This window comes from Crocuta crocuta, unplaced genomic scaffold (genome assembly GCF_008692635.1).
Source record: "Crocuta crocuta isolate KB4526 unplaced genomic scaffold, BGI_CrCroc_1.0 scaffold1079, whole genome shotgun sequence".
Taxonomy (NCBI): domain Eukaryota; kingdom Metazoa; phylum Chordata; class Mammalia; order Carnivora; family Hyaenidae; genus Crocuta; species Crocuta crocuta.
In genome coordinates this window covers 638,871-653,111 of record NW_027529995.1, presented here as the reverse complement: position 1 = coordinate 653,111, position 14,241 = coordinate 638,871, and the positions used below count along the sequence as shown (strand labels likewise).

At 46.7% G+C, this 14,241-nt stretch overlaps 1 protein-coding gene and 1 non-coding gene across 2 annotated transcripts in view; one reads left to right on the top strand and one right to left on the bottom strand.

Annotated features, from left to right (window-relative positions):
* RRP9 (ribosomal RNA processing 9, U3 small nucleolar RNA binding protein) overlaps positions 1–4,643 on the top strand; it is a 7,677-nt gene extending 3,034 nt beyond the window's left edge. Inside the window, exons 3-15 of the mRNA XM_077763369.1 lie at positions 388–497; positions 871–938; positions 1,021–1,062; positions 1,346–1,472; positions 2,007–2,131; positions 2,214–2,306; positions 2,639–2,739; positions 2,821–2,955; positions 3,031–3,093; positions 3,244–3,389; positions 3,473–3,552; positions 4,295–4,368; positions 4,476–4,643. Coding sequence (XP_077619495.1) covers positions 388–497; positions 871–938; positions 1,021–1,062; positions 1,346–1,472; positions 2,007–2,131; positions 2,214–2,306; positions 2,639–2,739; positions 2,821–2,955; positions 3,031–3,093; positions 3,244–3,389; positions 3,473–3,552; positions 4,295–4,368; positions 4,476–4,569 — 1,258 coding nt within the window. The 3' untranslated portion in view covers positions 4,570–4,643. The remainder of the gene's footprint in view (positions 1–387; positions 498–870; positions 939–1,020; positions 1,063–1,345; positions 1,473–2,006; positions 2,132–2,213; positions 2,307–2,638; positions 2,740–2,820; positions 2,956–3,030; positions 3,094–3,243; positions 3,390–3,472; positions 3,553–4,294; positions 4,369–4,475) is intronic.
* Positions 4,644–12,371: 7,728 nt separating this feature from the next.
* On the bottom strand, positions 12,372–12,482 carry LOC144231029 (U6 spliceosomal RNA). Its single transcript, XR_013334956.1, has one exon. It is a non-coding gene; the product is annotated as a U6 spliceosomal RNA (small nuclear RNA).
* Between the last annotated feature and the right edge of the window lie 1,759 nt (positions 12,483–14,241).

The following is a 14,241-nucleotide window of genomic DNA, read 5'->3' as shown; positions in this document are numbered from 1 at the left end:
TCAGCACAGAGCCCGACGCGGGGCTCGAACCCACGAGCCGCGAGATCATGACCTAAGCGAAAGTCGGACGCTTAACTGACTAAGCCACCCAGGCGCCCCATATGTGACCCTTTTCTCAGCAGCCTGTAGAACCTTCTCTTTCCCTCTAGAATTGAGAAATTTCACAGTGCTCTTTTTGGGTTTTGGGTCTCTTTTCACCCTAATGTCGGGCACTGGGTGGGTCCTTTCAGTTTGGTAAGTCACCTCTTTTGGTTTTCTGCATGTGTAATTGTTGGCCTTGGGGGCTGGCAGGATGGGACAATTGAGTGTCAGGAGGCAGCAAGGAGGCATGATCCTAGAGGCCAGAGGAGCAGGGTGAGCCCCCTCAGAGCCAGCCCCTTCCCACAGCCTAGCTCCCAGGAGGACTGAGGAGGAGGAGGAGGAGGAGCTGGAGGAGACAGCCCAGGAAAAGAAGCTACGCTTGGCCAAGCTCTACTTGGAGCAGCTCAGGCAACAAGGTGAGCCCATGCGCTGGGCCTGTGAGTGCAGGGTCTGTGCCTAAGGCTGCCTGCCGCACCTGATGGGTGACTGATGCAGGGACCTGGTGGACTGCCAGAGCTCCTGGCGCCAGTGGCCCCGGGGGAGAGTGGCTAGGAGATTAATGGGCCTCCTGGGCTGGGCTAGACCTTCAGGGGGCTTCAGCCTGATCTCTAAGTTAAGGCAAGGGGTAGGCAGGAGGAAACCTCTCCTTTGCCCAAGGCATCCTGAACTTCCCATGGGACACAGCCTGAGTGTTGGGGGCCCAGGATGGAGGTGGTGGGGGGGTGGGGACGGGAAGGGGGAAGTGGAGTCTCGGCCTGGGTTCACTTGGTCTGGTCTGTCCTTGCACAGAGGAGGAGAAGGCTGAGGCGCAGGCATTTGAGGAGGACCAGGTGGCAGGGCGCCTGAAGGAGGACGTGGTGAGTGTGGAGGGAAGGTGGTGGGAGAGAAGGGTGGGGCTGGTCCGCCCCTGGTCCGGCTCACCCTCTCCTTTCTCTGCAGCTCGAGCAGAGAGGCAGGCTGCAGAAGTCGGTGGCAAAGGAGGTGAGTGGGCAGGGCACTTTGGTATAAGATTGGAGTGAATCAGGGGTCCCGCCTGGGTTGGTGGGCATGTGGCCCAACTGGGGGCTCAGGCTGTGAGGTCTTTGCTCTGGAACGTGGTGGGTGGGCACTCGGGCAGACACGACCAGATAGGTCTGATCCTTGGAGTCCTGTGTCCAGTTTGCCTTCTGGTCAGGGTGGTGGAAAAGAATGGTGCACGCGTGTGTGCGCGTGTGTGTAGGGGCTTCCTGCCCCCTGTCGCAGTGACCCAGCCCTGCCCACCCAGATTCAAGCCCCAGACCCAGCCGACATCCGAGTCTTACGGGGGCACCAGCTCTCCATCACATGTGTGGTCATCACTCCTGACGACTCGGCCATCTTCTCTGCTGCCAAAGACTGCACCATTATCAAGTGTGAGTGAGCAGCTGGGTGGGGGTGCAGCCCCCCGGGGGTCTTTGGGGAAGGCTGGTCTGTAGAGGAGGGAGTAATCAGGCAGAGTGAGGCCTGATGGGGAAAGCTAGAAGTAAGTTTGCTCCTGAAGGATGATGAACTGAGGCAGGATGATGATTGAATGAGGAGGGATGCTGCAGGTGGGCAGCTGGACGACTGAGGCTCCGTGCAGTCCTGGGATTGTGTCCTGGTCCTCCTGGGTCTCCTCTTCGACAACTGAGTACTTCCTTCATCCACCCTCAGGAGAAACTGGAAGAATGCGCACCCTTGGTCCTAAAGCACCATCCTGTCCCTCTCTTTGGGGATTTGTAGCTGCTTTTTTGGGATTATTGTCACCATGTGAGGAAACCGAGGGCACTTGTGCAGGATCTCACGGTGGCTGAGCCAGATCTTCAGCCCCGAGGCCACGACCTTTTCCACAGCCCTGTGCTGCCCTTGCGGGGCTTACCAGTCAGTCTCTCCTCCGTCACAGTAGCCTCTCTCTTTCCTGGTGTCAGGGAGTGTCGAGAGTGGACGGAAGCTTCATGTGATCCCACGAGCCAAGAAGGGTGCAGAGGGGCAGCTCCCTGGCCACGGCAGCCACATCCTCTGCATGGCCATCTCCTCCGACGGCAAGTACCTTGTAAGGCAGGGTTGGCCCCGGGGGCGGGTGAGAGGCCCGGACACACAGTGGGTGCCCGGGGCCATTGTCATCATCCCCACAGGCCTCAGGTGACCGCAGCAAGCTCATTCTCATTTGGGAGGCCCAGAGCTGCCGACACCTGTACACTTTCACGGGACACCGGGACGCTGTGTCGGTAGGAGCTGTGGATGTTTGGCGGGACTTGGGCGATGGGGTGAATGAGGCAGAGGGTCCCTGGGGTCAGAGAACCTGGCACTTCTGTGCAGTGAGTGGCACCGTAAAGGGCATAACGGGGTAGAGGGATAGGGAAGCGCTGGGAGAGGCTGCGTGGGCTTGGCTGAGAAGCAGGGAGGCCTCTGAGAAGTCTGCAGCTGCTTGATGGCTGGGGAGTGTGCCCTGGCTCCTGTGCCTTGTGACCTGCTTTTCGGGAAGTCCTCCCTGGGCCTGACCCCTGTCTCAGCCGCTGTAGTCCATGTCCCCTTTCACCCCCTCTCCGTGTTCCCTTAGGGGCTGGCCTTCCGCAAAGGCACCCACCAGCTCTACAGCACGTCCCATGACCGCTCTGTGAAGGTGTGGAACGTGGCGGAGAACTCCTATGTGGAGACGCTGTGAGTGTGTGCAGGCAGAGGGTGTGCGGATGTGTGCGCCTGTTCACGAGTGACCTCATCTTCCCTCTGCTCCCCCTCCAGCTTTGGGCACCAGGATGCCGTGGCCGCGCTGGATGCCCTGAGCAGGGAGTGCTGCGTGACGGCCGGGGGCCGAGATGGGACGGTGCGCGTGTGGAAGATCCCGGAGGAGTCCCAGCTTGTCTTCTATGGCCACCAGTAAGACGATCCACTGGGCCGGGCTGGGAAGGGGGCTGGGGGAGGGACCGTGCCCCTTACCACTCCTTTTGCCAGGGGCTCCATCGACAGCATCCAGCTCATCAATGAGGAGCACATGGTGTCGGGTGCGGATGATGGGTAAGAGCTGCCTTTTGGATGTCTCAGGCCACTGCCACTGCTCCTGGACTTGCCTCCTGGAACCCCCCTGTGCATCTGGTATAATTCCTTCCACTGAGTGGCCTTTCTGTCCTACCCCAGCCCCTCGCTGATCACGTTCTCTGTCTGCAGCTCTGTGGCCTTGTGGGGCCTCTCTAAGAAGCGGCCACTTGCCTTGCAGCGTGAGGCCCACGGGTTACGGGGGGAGCCGGGCCTGGAGCAGCCCTTCTGGGTGTCGTCGGTGGCAGCCCTGCTCAACACGGACCTTGTGGCCACAGGCGGGTGCAACTTTGAGGCGGGGAGGAGGGGGTTGCAGGGTGGCCCGATGTGGAGGGGCTCACCGTCCCCCTGTCCCCCGCAGGCTCCCACAGCTCCTGCGTGCGGCTCTGGCAGTGTGGGGAGGGCTTCCGGCGGCTTGACCCTCTCTGCGACATTCCCCTGGTGAGTGGGGCTCGAGTGCCCAGCCTGTGTTTGCCACCCTCCCGAGCCCCAGGAGCTTGTGGCCCCTGGAACTAGACCCTTACTCTATTTTCCTGCCGGAACGGAGGCTCCTCAGGTCAGGGCCAGCTACACCTTCACTTTTTCATAGTCCCAGCTCCTACCACAGGGCCTGACAGGAACCCTGCCTCCTTTTTCCTTTTCCTTCTTCCCCTCCTCCCCTTTCCCCTCTTCCATCCCCACCCCGTCCCCGGTGCAGGGGAACGAGGTAGGGACAGGGCAGGGAACAGTGGGTGCAGAGGCATGGAGGGCCTGGCACTCCGATGGGCTCTGCATGGCCGGTGCCGGATTGACACCAGGCTAGGGCTTGTGAACGTGTGGCACCCTAAGGGGGATTGGCAGGATGGTCAGCGACACCTGGTGACAGTGAAGGGCTTGGTGATGGTCATGGGGTCTCCAGGACGCCACAGCCAGGAGCTAAGCCCTGGGCCACTCCTGACACCCGGCGTACTTGGCATACACTGTCTCCTTAAGTCCTCACAAACTCACTGTGCAGCTGCTGCTTCGGTTTCCTCCACCTCACAGGAGTGGAGCCTGCGGCCCTGAGAGGTCAGGGGCTGCTCTGGGTGGCAGGAGGCAGAGCAGGGATTTGAGCTAGGCCCACTGAGGCCAAGCCCTTGGCTGTGAGGCTGGGGTGTTAGGGGGACCTTTTCTCACATCTTTCCATGTCTTTCCCTCTTCTCAGGTGGGCTTCATCAATAGCCTCAAGTTCTCCAGCTCTGGGGATTTCCTGGTGGCCGGGGTGGGGCAGGAGCACAGGTATGAGGCACCCTTGGAGGGGTGAGGGTGGCGAGGCTGGGCCGCCCGGTGGGAGTGTGGGTCCTCGGGCCTGGCCTCAGCTGCTCCTTTCATTTTGTCCTCTGCAGGCTTGGCCGCTGGTGGCGCATCAAAGAGGCTCGGAACTCCGTCTGCATCATCCCCCTCCGCAGGGCTCCCAGGCCCCCCACGGCCGGCTCCTGACGCGTCTCCACTTTATTTAAGTCCCTCCCAGGCCAGGCCCTGCCCTCTTTGTATTAAAAGCCTCCTCTTTTGGACCTGTCTCTTGCAGCTTCTTGGGTCGGGAGAGTGGGTGATGGCGGGACTGTGGGTTGGAAAAGGCCAGGGAGGGACAGGGCTCCCACAGTCTCCATTCTGCCTCTTTGGTGGCGGAGAGCTTTTTATCCTTTTCCATGGACCTTGGGGATGGAGACCTCAGAAATCTACTGGTCCCTGAGTATCCTCTGTGACCTTATAAGGCCAGCTCCCCAGCCACTTCTCTGGGGGCAGGTGTCAGAAGCTGACCCCTCAGCTAGGAAGCCATGGCTGTCCAATTATGTGTCGGGGCTGGCTGGGGAGTCCGAACTGACAAGAAGACCACTAGGCCTACAAGTCAGGGGGACCTGCCCCGCCCCCTCCCGCCCCCCCCCAGACCAGGTCAAGAAGCTAGAGAGGACAGACTGCCCCTGGGGTAGAGGGGACAAACTACACTGCTTACTGCCTGGGGACAAGTGTCAGACTTGGAAATATCTCTGCCCTTGGTCTGAATGATAGCTGGGCTGTCACCTTCCTGAAGGTTCATACTCCTGATTTTACCCACTGGATAATTCACTCCTGCCACGGGAGAAGCCAGAGGAGGCACACTGGAGGTGTAGAAGTGTAGCGAAGGCTCCTCTTCATGGACAATGGGAAGGGAACGTGACAGATTCTGCTCTAACCTTTCCCTTAACCCATTGGGCTCGACCACTGAGCCTGTGGTTCTTAAGGAGCAGTGTGGTCTGCTCAGGAAGCCACAGGGCTTCTCTCCTGCTCCCATGCTCTTGAGGCCTCACCCTCAGATAGACCTGCTCCTGCCTGCCCTCCTTCTCCTGAGGCCAGTGGGGTCAGGTTCAAACAGAACCCCTGAAAATCCTGTTTGAGGTCAGAAGACGTCGATAGAATTCATTTCCTGTGTCTTGCCTCCAGTTCAGCTCAACGATGGCATAAACATACCTCCTGAAAGACAGTGCAAAGCAACCCTGAAGTATACCGTAATATACTAACTCCTTTCCTATGGAGCGCTCCTAGCTCCTGCTGGGGGAAAACCACAGCCTTGAGTCTTTGCACCCCTCTAAGTGATGCATCGTTTTTCTTCTGGCTGCTCCTGTGATTTTTCTTAATACCTGATTTTCAGCAGTTTAGTTATGTATCTGGGCACAGTTTTCTTGAATACATCTTTATTTTTTATTGTGTTAAAATACACAACAAATTTTACCATTGTAACCATTTTTAAGTATACAATTCAGTGGTATTAGGTACATTCACAGTGTGCAGCTGCTGCCACTGTCCACCTGCCAAACACTTACAAATCTGAAACTCTGTACCTATTAAACAATAACCCTCCCAGACCCCCTCCTCCCTAATGCCTGGCAACCACCATTTTACTTTTTATGAGTTTGATTACAACTAGCTCCTACAAATGGAATTACACCATATTTGTGTTTTTGTGACTGATGCATTTCTGATGTATTTCACTTCACATAATGTCCTCAGGGTTCATTCACAATGTAGCAGGTGTCAGAATTTCCTTTAAGACTGAATAATATTCCATTGTATGTATATGCCACATTTTGTTATCCATTCATCCACCAATGGATACTTGGGTTGCTTCCTTGTTTTAGCTATTGTGAATAATGCCGCTATGAACACAGCTGGACAATAACTCTTCAAGACTGCTTTTGTTTTTTCGGTGTATGGCTAGAAGTGGAATTGTTGTGACATAGGGGAATTCTATTAATTTTTAGAGGACACTCCATGCAGTTCTCTACAAGGGCTGTACCATTTTACATTCCCACCAATGGTGCACAAGGGTCCCATTTCTCCCCATCCTTGCCAACAATTGTGTTTTGTTGTTTTGTTTTTTGATAGAGCCATCCTAATGAGTGTGAGGTGATACAGCCTTTCACTTTTGATTTGCATTTCCCTAACGATTAATCATGTTGATCTTTTCAGGCACTTATTGGCTACTCAGATATTTTCTTTGGATAAATACCAGTTCAAGTGCTTTGCCCATTCAAGTTGTTTGATTTTTTTGTTGTTGATTGAGTATATCCCCTTTGGTGTTTGCTGAGATACTTGAATTTGTGGATTTATGCCTTTCACAAATTTGGGTAGTTCTTAGCCTTGCTTCAAAAGTTTTTTTTCTACATCAACTTCTTTATTTCTGGGACTCTAATAACATAAGTGTTAGACCTTTTAATATTTCCCCACAGATTGCTGAGGCTCTTTTAAATTTTTCACAAGATTATTTCTCTCTGGATTATTTCATTCCTATTGCTTTATATTCAAGCTAACTGATTTCTCTGTTGTCTGCATTCTGCTAGTGAGCCTGCCAGTGAGTTCTTTATTTCAGATTTTGTATTTTACAGTTATAAAATTTCCATTTGATTCCTCTTTAAGTTTTTTTTGTTTGTTTTGAGTTTTTAAAGTTTATGTATTTTGAGAGAGAGAGAAAGCACGAGTCAGGGAGGGGCAGAGAAAGAGGAAGAGAGAGAATCCCAAGCAGGCTCCACACTGTCAGTGCAGAACCTGATGCGGGGCTCAAACTCAAGAACCACAAGATCATGACCTGAACCTAGATCAAGAGTTGGACCCTTAACCAACTGAGCCACCCAGGCACCTCTTGTTTATTTTTTAGTAATCTCTGCACCCAGTGGTAGGCTCGAACTCACAATCCTGAGATCAAGAGTTGCATGCTCTATGGATTGACCTAACCAGGCACTGCTCTTTTATTTTATGTTAGTTTTTGTCTCTTCTGAGAACTATGTTTTCATTCATTTAGAAAGGGTTCACCTTTACCATCATGGAAGATGGTTATAACTGTTTAAATGTTGTTGTCTGATACTTATAACATTAAATGATTGTCTTTTTTTTAAGAATTAATCAGATTTTCCTAGCTCTTCACAAATTGAGTAATTCTGGATTGCATCCTGGGTGTTTCCTCTAGCCAAGGAGATGATTTTTCAGGAGCTCATGGTGCTATCACTGTGACAGTGCAGCTCTATGACTTTGCCTTGGGGCAGAGCCATGGGAGAATACAAAAACAGGAAAACAGGAGGGAAAAAAAAGGATGTTGTCCATAATCACTGGCTTAAGGAGTGACTTTTTCTGATCCTCTGGTAAAAAAGAGGGGCTTTCTCTTGGATTATTTGCCACCCACACTAGTGCAGTTCTGTGTTTTGGGCCACCTTCAGCTCTAATGTGGAAACTGGAACTGCTCAATTTTGTCTTTCTTCCCCAATCCAGCTGCTATCACCTACTTTTCAGAGTCCAGTTGCTTTCTCCTTGACTTATTAAAAATGTTCATTTTAGAGGCACGTGAGCGGGGCGGAGAGAGAGAGAGAATCTTAAGCCGGACTCAATTCCATGACCCTGAGATCATGACCTGAGCTGAAATCAAGAGTTGGATGCTCAACTGACTGAGCCACCCAGGAGCCCCTCCAGTTGCTTTTTGTATTCTAGCCATAGTGTTTAGTTGTCATCACTGGGAGAGATCAGCTGTAGCGCCCTTATTCCATCTTGCTGGCACCAGACTCCGTGGTATTTTAAAGAAATTTTAAAAGATGGTCTTTTCTAGGAGCACCTGGGTGGCTCAATCAAGCCACTGAATCTTTTTTTTTAAAATGTTTATTTACTTATTTTGAGAGAGAGAGAGAGCACGAGACAGGGAGGGGCAAAGAGAGAGGGGGAGAGAGAATCTCAAGCAGGGTCTGTGTTGTCAGTGCAGAGCCCCATGTGGGACTTGAACTTACGAACTGGTGAGATCATGACCTGAGCTGAAATCAACAGTCGGACGCTTAGCCCACTGAGCCACCCAGGTGCCTCCACTGACTCTTGATTTCAGCTCAATTCATAATCTCTCATTTTGTTGACAACATGGAGACTGGGATTCTCTCTCTTCCCCTCTCTCTGCCCCTCCCCCAGTCACACGGTCTTTCTCTCCTCTCTCAAAATAAATAAATTAAAAAAAAAAAAAGATCATCTTTTCTAGACATCCAGATGGCCAAGACACATGAAAAGATGCTCAACATCACTCATTATTAGGGAAATGCAAATTTCCCTGTCAGAATGGCCAAAATAAAAAACAAACAAACAAGAAACAAGTGTTGACACTGGTGGAGAAAAAGGAACCCTCGCACACTGGTGGTGGGAATGCAAACTGATGCAGCCACTGTGGAAACCAATATGGAGGTTCCTCAAAAATTTAAATCTGGGGGCACCTGGGTGGCTCAGTGGTTAAGCATTTGACTTTGGCTCAGGTCATGATCTCAACAGTTCATGGGTTCTAGCCCCCCATCAGGCTCTGCTGACAGCTCAGCGCCTGGAGCCCGCTTCAGATTCAGTGTCTCCCCCTACCCCCACTCACCCCTCCTCTGCTCGCGTACTGTCTCTTTCTCAAAAATAAATAAACATTAAAAAATTACAAAAAAATTTAAAAATAGAACTACCTTATGATCCAGCAATCGCACTACTGGGCATTTACCCAAAGGATACAAAAACACTAATTCTAAAGGATATATGAACCCCATGTTTATTGCAGCATTATTTACAATAACCAGATTATGGAAGCATCCCAAATATCCATGGACAGATGAATGGATAGAGAAAATGTGGTATGGGGGCCCCTGGGTGGCTCAGTTGGTTAAGCGTCCGACTTCGGCTCAGGTCATGATCTCTCGGTTTGTGGGTTCTGTGCTGACAGCTTGCTCAGAGCCTGGAGCCTGTTTGAGATTCGTATCTCCCCCTCTCTCTGACCCTCCCCTGCTCACTCTCTCTCTCGCTCTCTCTCAGAAATAAATAAAACATTAAAAAACTTTTAAAAATAACTAAAATAAAATCTCTTAAAAAAGAAAGAAAATATGATACACACACACACAATGGAATATTATTCAGCCATAAAAATGAAATCTTACCATTTGCAACATATGGATGGATCTAGAGAGTATAATGCCAAGTGTAATGCCACAGAAAGACAAGCACCATATGATTTTACTCATATGAAATTTAATAAACAAAGGGGAAAAAGAGAGAGAGAAATCAAGAAACAGATCTTAACTAAAGAGAACAAACTAATGGTTACCAGAAGGGAAGGTGGGGGGGGAGAAATGGATAAAATAAGCGGTGGGGATTAAAGAGTACACTTACCGTGATGAGCACTGAGCAATGTATAGAATTATTGAATCACTATATTGTACACCTGAAACTAATATAACACTGTATATTAACTACACTGGAATTAAAAAGCTTTTTTAAAAAAAAAGGTGGTCTTTTCCATTTACCCAACATTCACTACTTCTGGGGCCTTCAATTCTACCTGCTGATGTGGGCTTCCATTTGGGGTCTTCCTTTAGCATTTCTTTTAGTGTGAATCTGTTAGCAATTTTGTTTTCTAAAAAAAAAAAATTTTTTTTTTGAAAATGGCTTTATTTCAACTTTATCTTAAAAAATCAAGGTATAGGGGCACCGGGGTAGCTCAGTTAGTTGAGCGCCAACTTCAGTTCAGGTCATGATATCACAGTTTGTGAGTTTGAGCCCTGCGTCGGGCTCTGTGCTGATGACAGCTCAGAGCCTGGAGCCTGTTTCAGATTCTGTGTCTCCCTCTCTCTCTGCTCCTCCTCCCTCATGCTCTGTCTCTCTCTCGCTCAAAAATAAATAAACATTGAAAAATTTTTCTGTATCCCTTGGGTAAATTCCTAGCAGTGCTATTGCTGGGTCATACGGGAGTTCTATTGTTAGTTTCCTGAGGAACCTCCACACTGTTTTCCAGAGGGGCTGTACCAGTTTACATGCCCACCAACAGTGTAGGAGGGTGCCCGTTTCTCCACATCCTCGCCAGCATCTAGAGTTCTCTGATTTGCTCATTTTAGCCACTCTGACTGGCGTGAGGTGGTATCTCAGTGTGGTTTTGATTTGTATTTCCCTGATGAGGAGGGATGCTGAACATCGTTTCATGTGTCTGTTGGCCATCTGGATGTCCTCTTTGGAGAAGTATCTGTTCATATCTTCTGCCCATTGGGCATGGAGGAGGACACTTGCGGGGATGAGCACTGAGTGTTATGTGGAAACTAATTTGACAATAAACTATTAAAAAAAAAAAAAGAAAAATTTTTTTTCAAATCAAGGTATAATTTATGTATAGTGAAATGAGGAAATTTTAAGTGTGCAGTTAAGTAAGTCTTGCCACATGCATATAGCCCATAAATCTGTATCTTATCAAGATACAGGACATTTCTATCACCCCAGAGAGTTCCTTTGTGCCTCTTTCTAATCTGCCCCAGTTCCCAAAGGAAACCCTCATTCTGATTTCTATCCCTATATATTAGTTTTGCCTGTTATCAAACTTCATATATGGAATTATACAATATGTTCTGTTTTATGTTTGTCTTTTTTTTCCCCTTCAACATGATGTCTGGAAGTTTATCAGCGTCACTGTATGTATCATTAGTTCTTTTGCCTTTTGTGTAGTATTTTATGTGTATACTCATAAAATGTATTTATCCATTCTCCTGTTTATAGACACTTGACTTCACTCCAGTATTTGCCTCTTATGAATGTAATACTACGAGCATTCCTGTACAAGTCTTTTTGTGAACATACATTTTCATTTCCCTCAAGTAAATATGAAGGAGTGGAATTGCTGAGTCACAGAGCAGGTGTAGATGTATGCTTAATTATATAAAACTAATTTCCAAACTAATTTCCAAATTGGTCATTCTATTCTGCTAACATTTGGTTCTCAGTTTTTAAAAATTCTTTCATTTGAGCCATTATAATGGATAAGTAGTGGTATCTCATTGTAGTGTATGTTTTGACTTTCCCTAATAAGCAATGATGATGAGAAACTTTTCATGTGTTTGGTGGTTGTTTGTATATACCTTCTCTTATGAAGTGTTGATTTCAGTCTTTTGTCCATTTTTATTAGGTTGCTTATCTTTATTATTAAGTTGTAGAAGTTTTCTATCCTGGATACAAGACCTTCATCAGATATATACACACAAAATATGTACATTTTCTCTCTCTTGTATATATAATATATATATAGTAAGTGTTCTATTCTTTAGCCTATGACTTAAAAAAACTGAGGTTTAATTGACATATAACATTAAATTAATTTTAGGTGTACAGCATAATGACCTGATATTTGCATATATTGTAAAATGCCTACCACAATAAATCTAGGTAACTTCTGTCACCATACAGTTATAGAAGTTTTTTTTTTACTTGTTAAGAGAACTTTTAAGATTTACTCTCAGGGCCGCCTGGGTGGCTCAGTAGGTTAATCGTCTGACTCTTGATTTTGGCTCAGGTCATGATCTCACAGTCGTGAGATCAACCCCCTCCTTGGACTCCGCGCTGACAGCATGGAGCCTGATTGGGAGTCTCTTCCTCCCTCTATCTCTCTCTGCCCCTCCCCCACTTGCACTCATGCACTCTCTCTCCTTCTCTCAAAATAAATAAAAAACATCTAAAAAAAAAAAAAGAGGGCTGCTTGGGTGGCTCAGTTGGTTAAGCATCTGACTCTTGATTTCGGCTCATGTCATATTCTCACAGTTCGTGAGTTCGAGCCCTGCATCAGGCTCCACATTGGCAGTGTGAATCCTGCTTGGGATTCTCTCTCATCCTCTCTCTCTCTGCCCCTCCCCATTCAAATAAATAAACTTAAATAATAATAATAAAATAAAAAGATTTACTCTCTTGGCAACTCTCAAATATGCCATACAGTATTGTTGAGTATGGTCTCCACACTGAAAAATATGGAACGTTTCAAGTATTTGCGTGTCTTCCTTGCTCAGGAGCCATGCTAATCTTCTCTGTATAGTTCCAGTTTAAGTGTATGTGTTGCTCAAGTGAGTGAGCACCCCAGCTGACCTTTAAAAATGCTGTCTTTTGATAAGCAGATGGTTTTAAATGGGATGAAGTCCATTCTACCAATATTTTATACTTATTGTTTTCTCTGTCCTAAGAAATCTTTGTCAACTACAAAGTCACAAAATAATTTTCATGGGTTTTCTTCTAGAAGCTTTATAGTTTAACTTTAATTTTTGTTTAGATCTATGATACATCATGTGTGGATGTGTTTTGTCTATGATATTAGATAGGGGTCAAGATTCTTTTTTCCCCATTGAAAATGCATTTCCTTTCTGTACTGAATTATCTTGATACATTAAAAAAATCAATACACTGCAAATGTGAGTCTATTTCTGACTTCTTTATTCTGTTTCATTGATCTGTTTGTCTCTTCTTACACTAAAACCACATTGTCTTGATTACTATAACTTTTTAGTCTTTCAAGACAGTAAGTCTTGAAATCAGATAATGTAAGTCTATTTTGTCTAAGTATGTACCCCTGCTCTCTCTTGGTTCTTTTTGCATGGAATATCTTTCTCTATACCTTCACTTTTAGGCTCATGTGTGTCTTTGAAGCTGAAGTGAGTCTCTGTTAAGTAGCATTACCAGGGTCTTTTCTGTTTGTTTTGTTCATTTAGCCACTCTATGTTTTTTGATTGGAGAATTTAATCCACTTACATTTAAAGTAATCACTGATAGGTAAGGATTTACTAATGCCATCTTATTGTTTTCTGGCTCTTTTGTAGTTCTTTTGTTCCTTTCTTCTCTTGCTGTCTTTCTTTGATGTTTTTCCATAGTGGTATGCTTAAAAATTTTTTTTAAGATTTTATTTTTTGTTAGGTAATCTCTACACCCAACATGGGGCTCAAACTTAGAGCCATAAGATCAAGAGTCATGTGTTCTACAGACTGAGCCAGCCAAGTACCCCTACAGTGGTATGCTTTGATTTCCTTTTTTTTCATTTGTGTATCTATTGTAGGTTTGTGCCTTGTGGGTACCATGAAGCTGACAAAAATCATCTTATAGTCTAAGTTGATAACAACTTCAATTGCATATACAACCTACCCTTTTACTCCTCCCCCCAATTTTGTTGTCATAATTTACATATTTTTATATTGTATATATAGGGACAAACTGTTGTAGCTATAGTTATTTTTAATAATTTTGTCCTTTAACCTTTATGCTAAAGTTAAATGATTAGCACACCACCAGGTTACAATATTAGAGTATTCTAAATCTGACTGTATACTTACTTTTACCAGTGTGCTTTATGTTTTCATACGTTTTTGTTATTAGTTAGCATCCTTTAATGTCAGCTTGAAGAACTCCGGCAGGTCTTGTGGTGAGAGAGATGAACTGTCAGCTTTTGTCTGGGAAAGTGTCTATCTTGTCTTCTTTTTTTTTTTTTATTGTGAACTTTCCTTTTATTTTTATTTTTATTTTATTTTATTTTATTTTATTTTTTACAACTAGTTTATTGTCAAATTAGTTTCCACATAACACTCAGTGCTCATCCCCACAATCTTGTCTTCATTTCTAAAGGAAAGGTTTATTCCTGGTTAGCAGGTTTTTTTTTTTCTTTCAGCACTTTAAATATATTATATCTTTGAATATATCACTTTCTCATGGCCTGTTCTGCTGAGAAATCCATTGATAGCCTTAAGGGGGTTCCCTTGTTTGTGAGAAAATTTGGTTTTTGTTGCTTTTAAATTTTGGAGGGGGCTTTGGGGGGGTGTGTCTGAGTGGCTCAGTCGATTAAGCATCTGACTT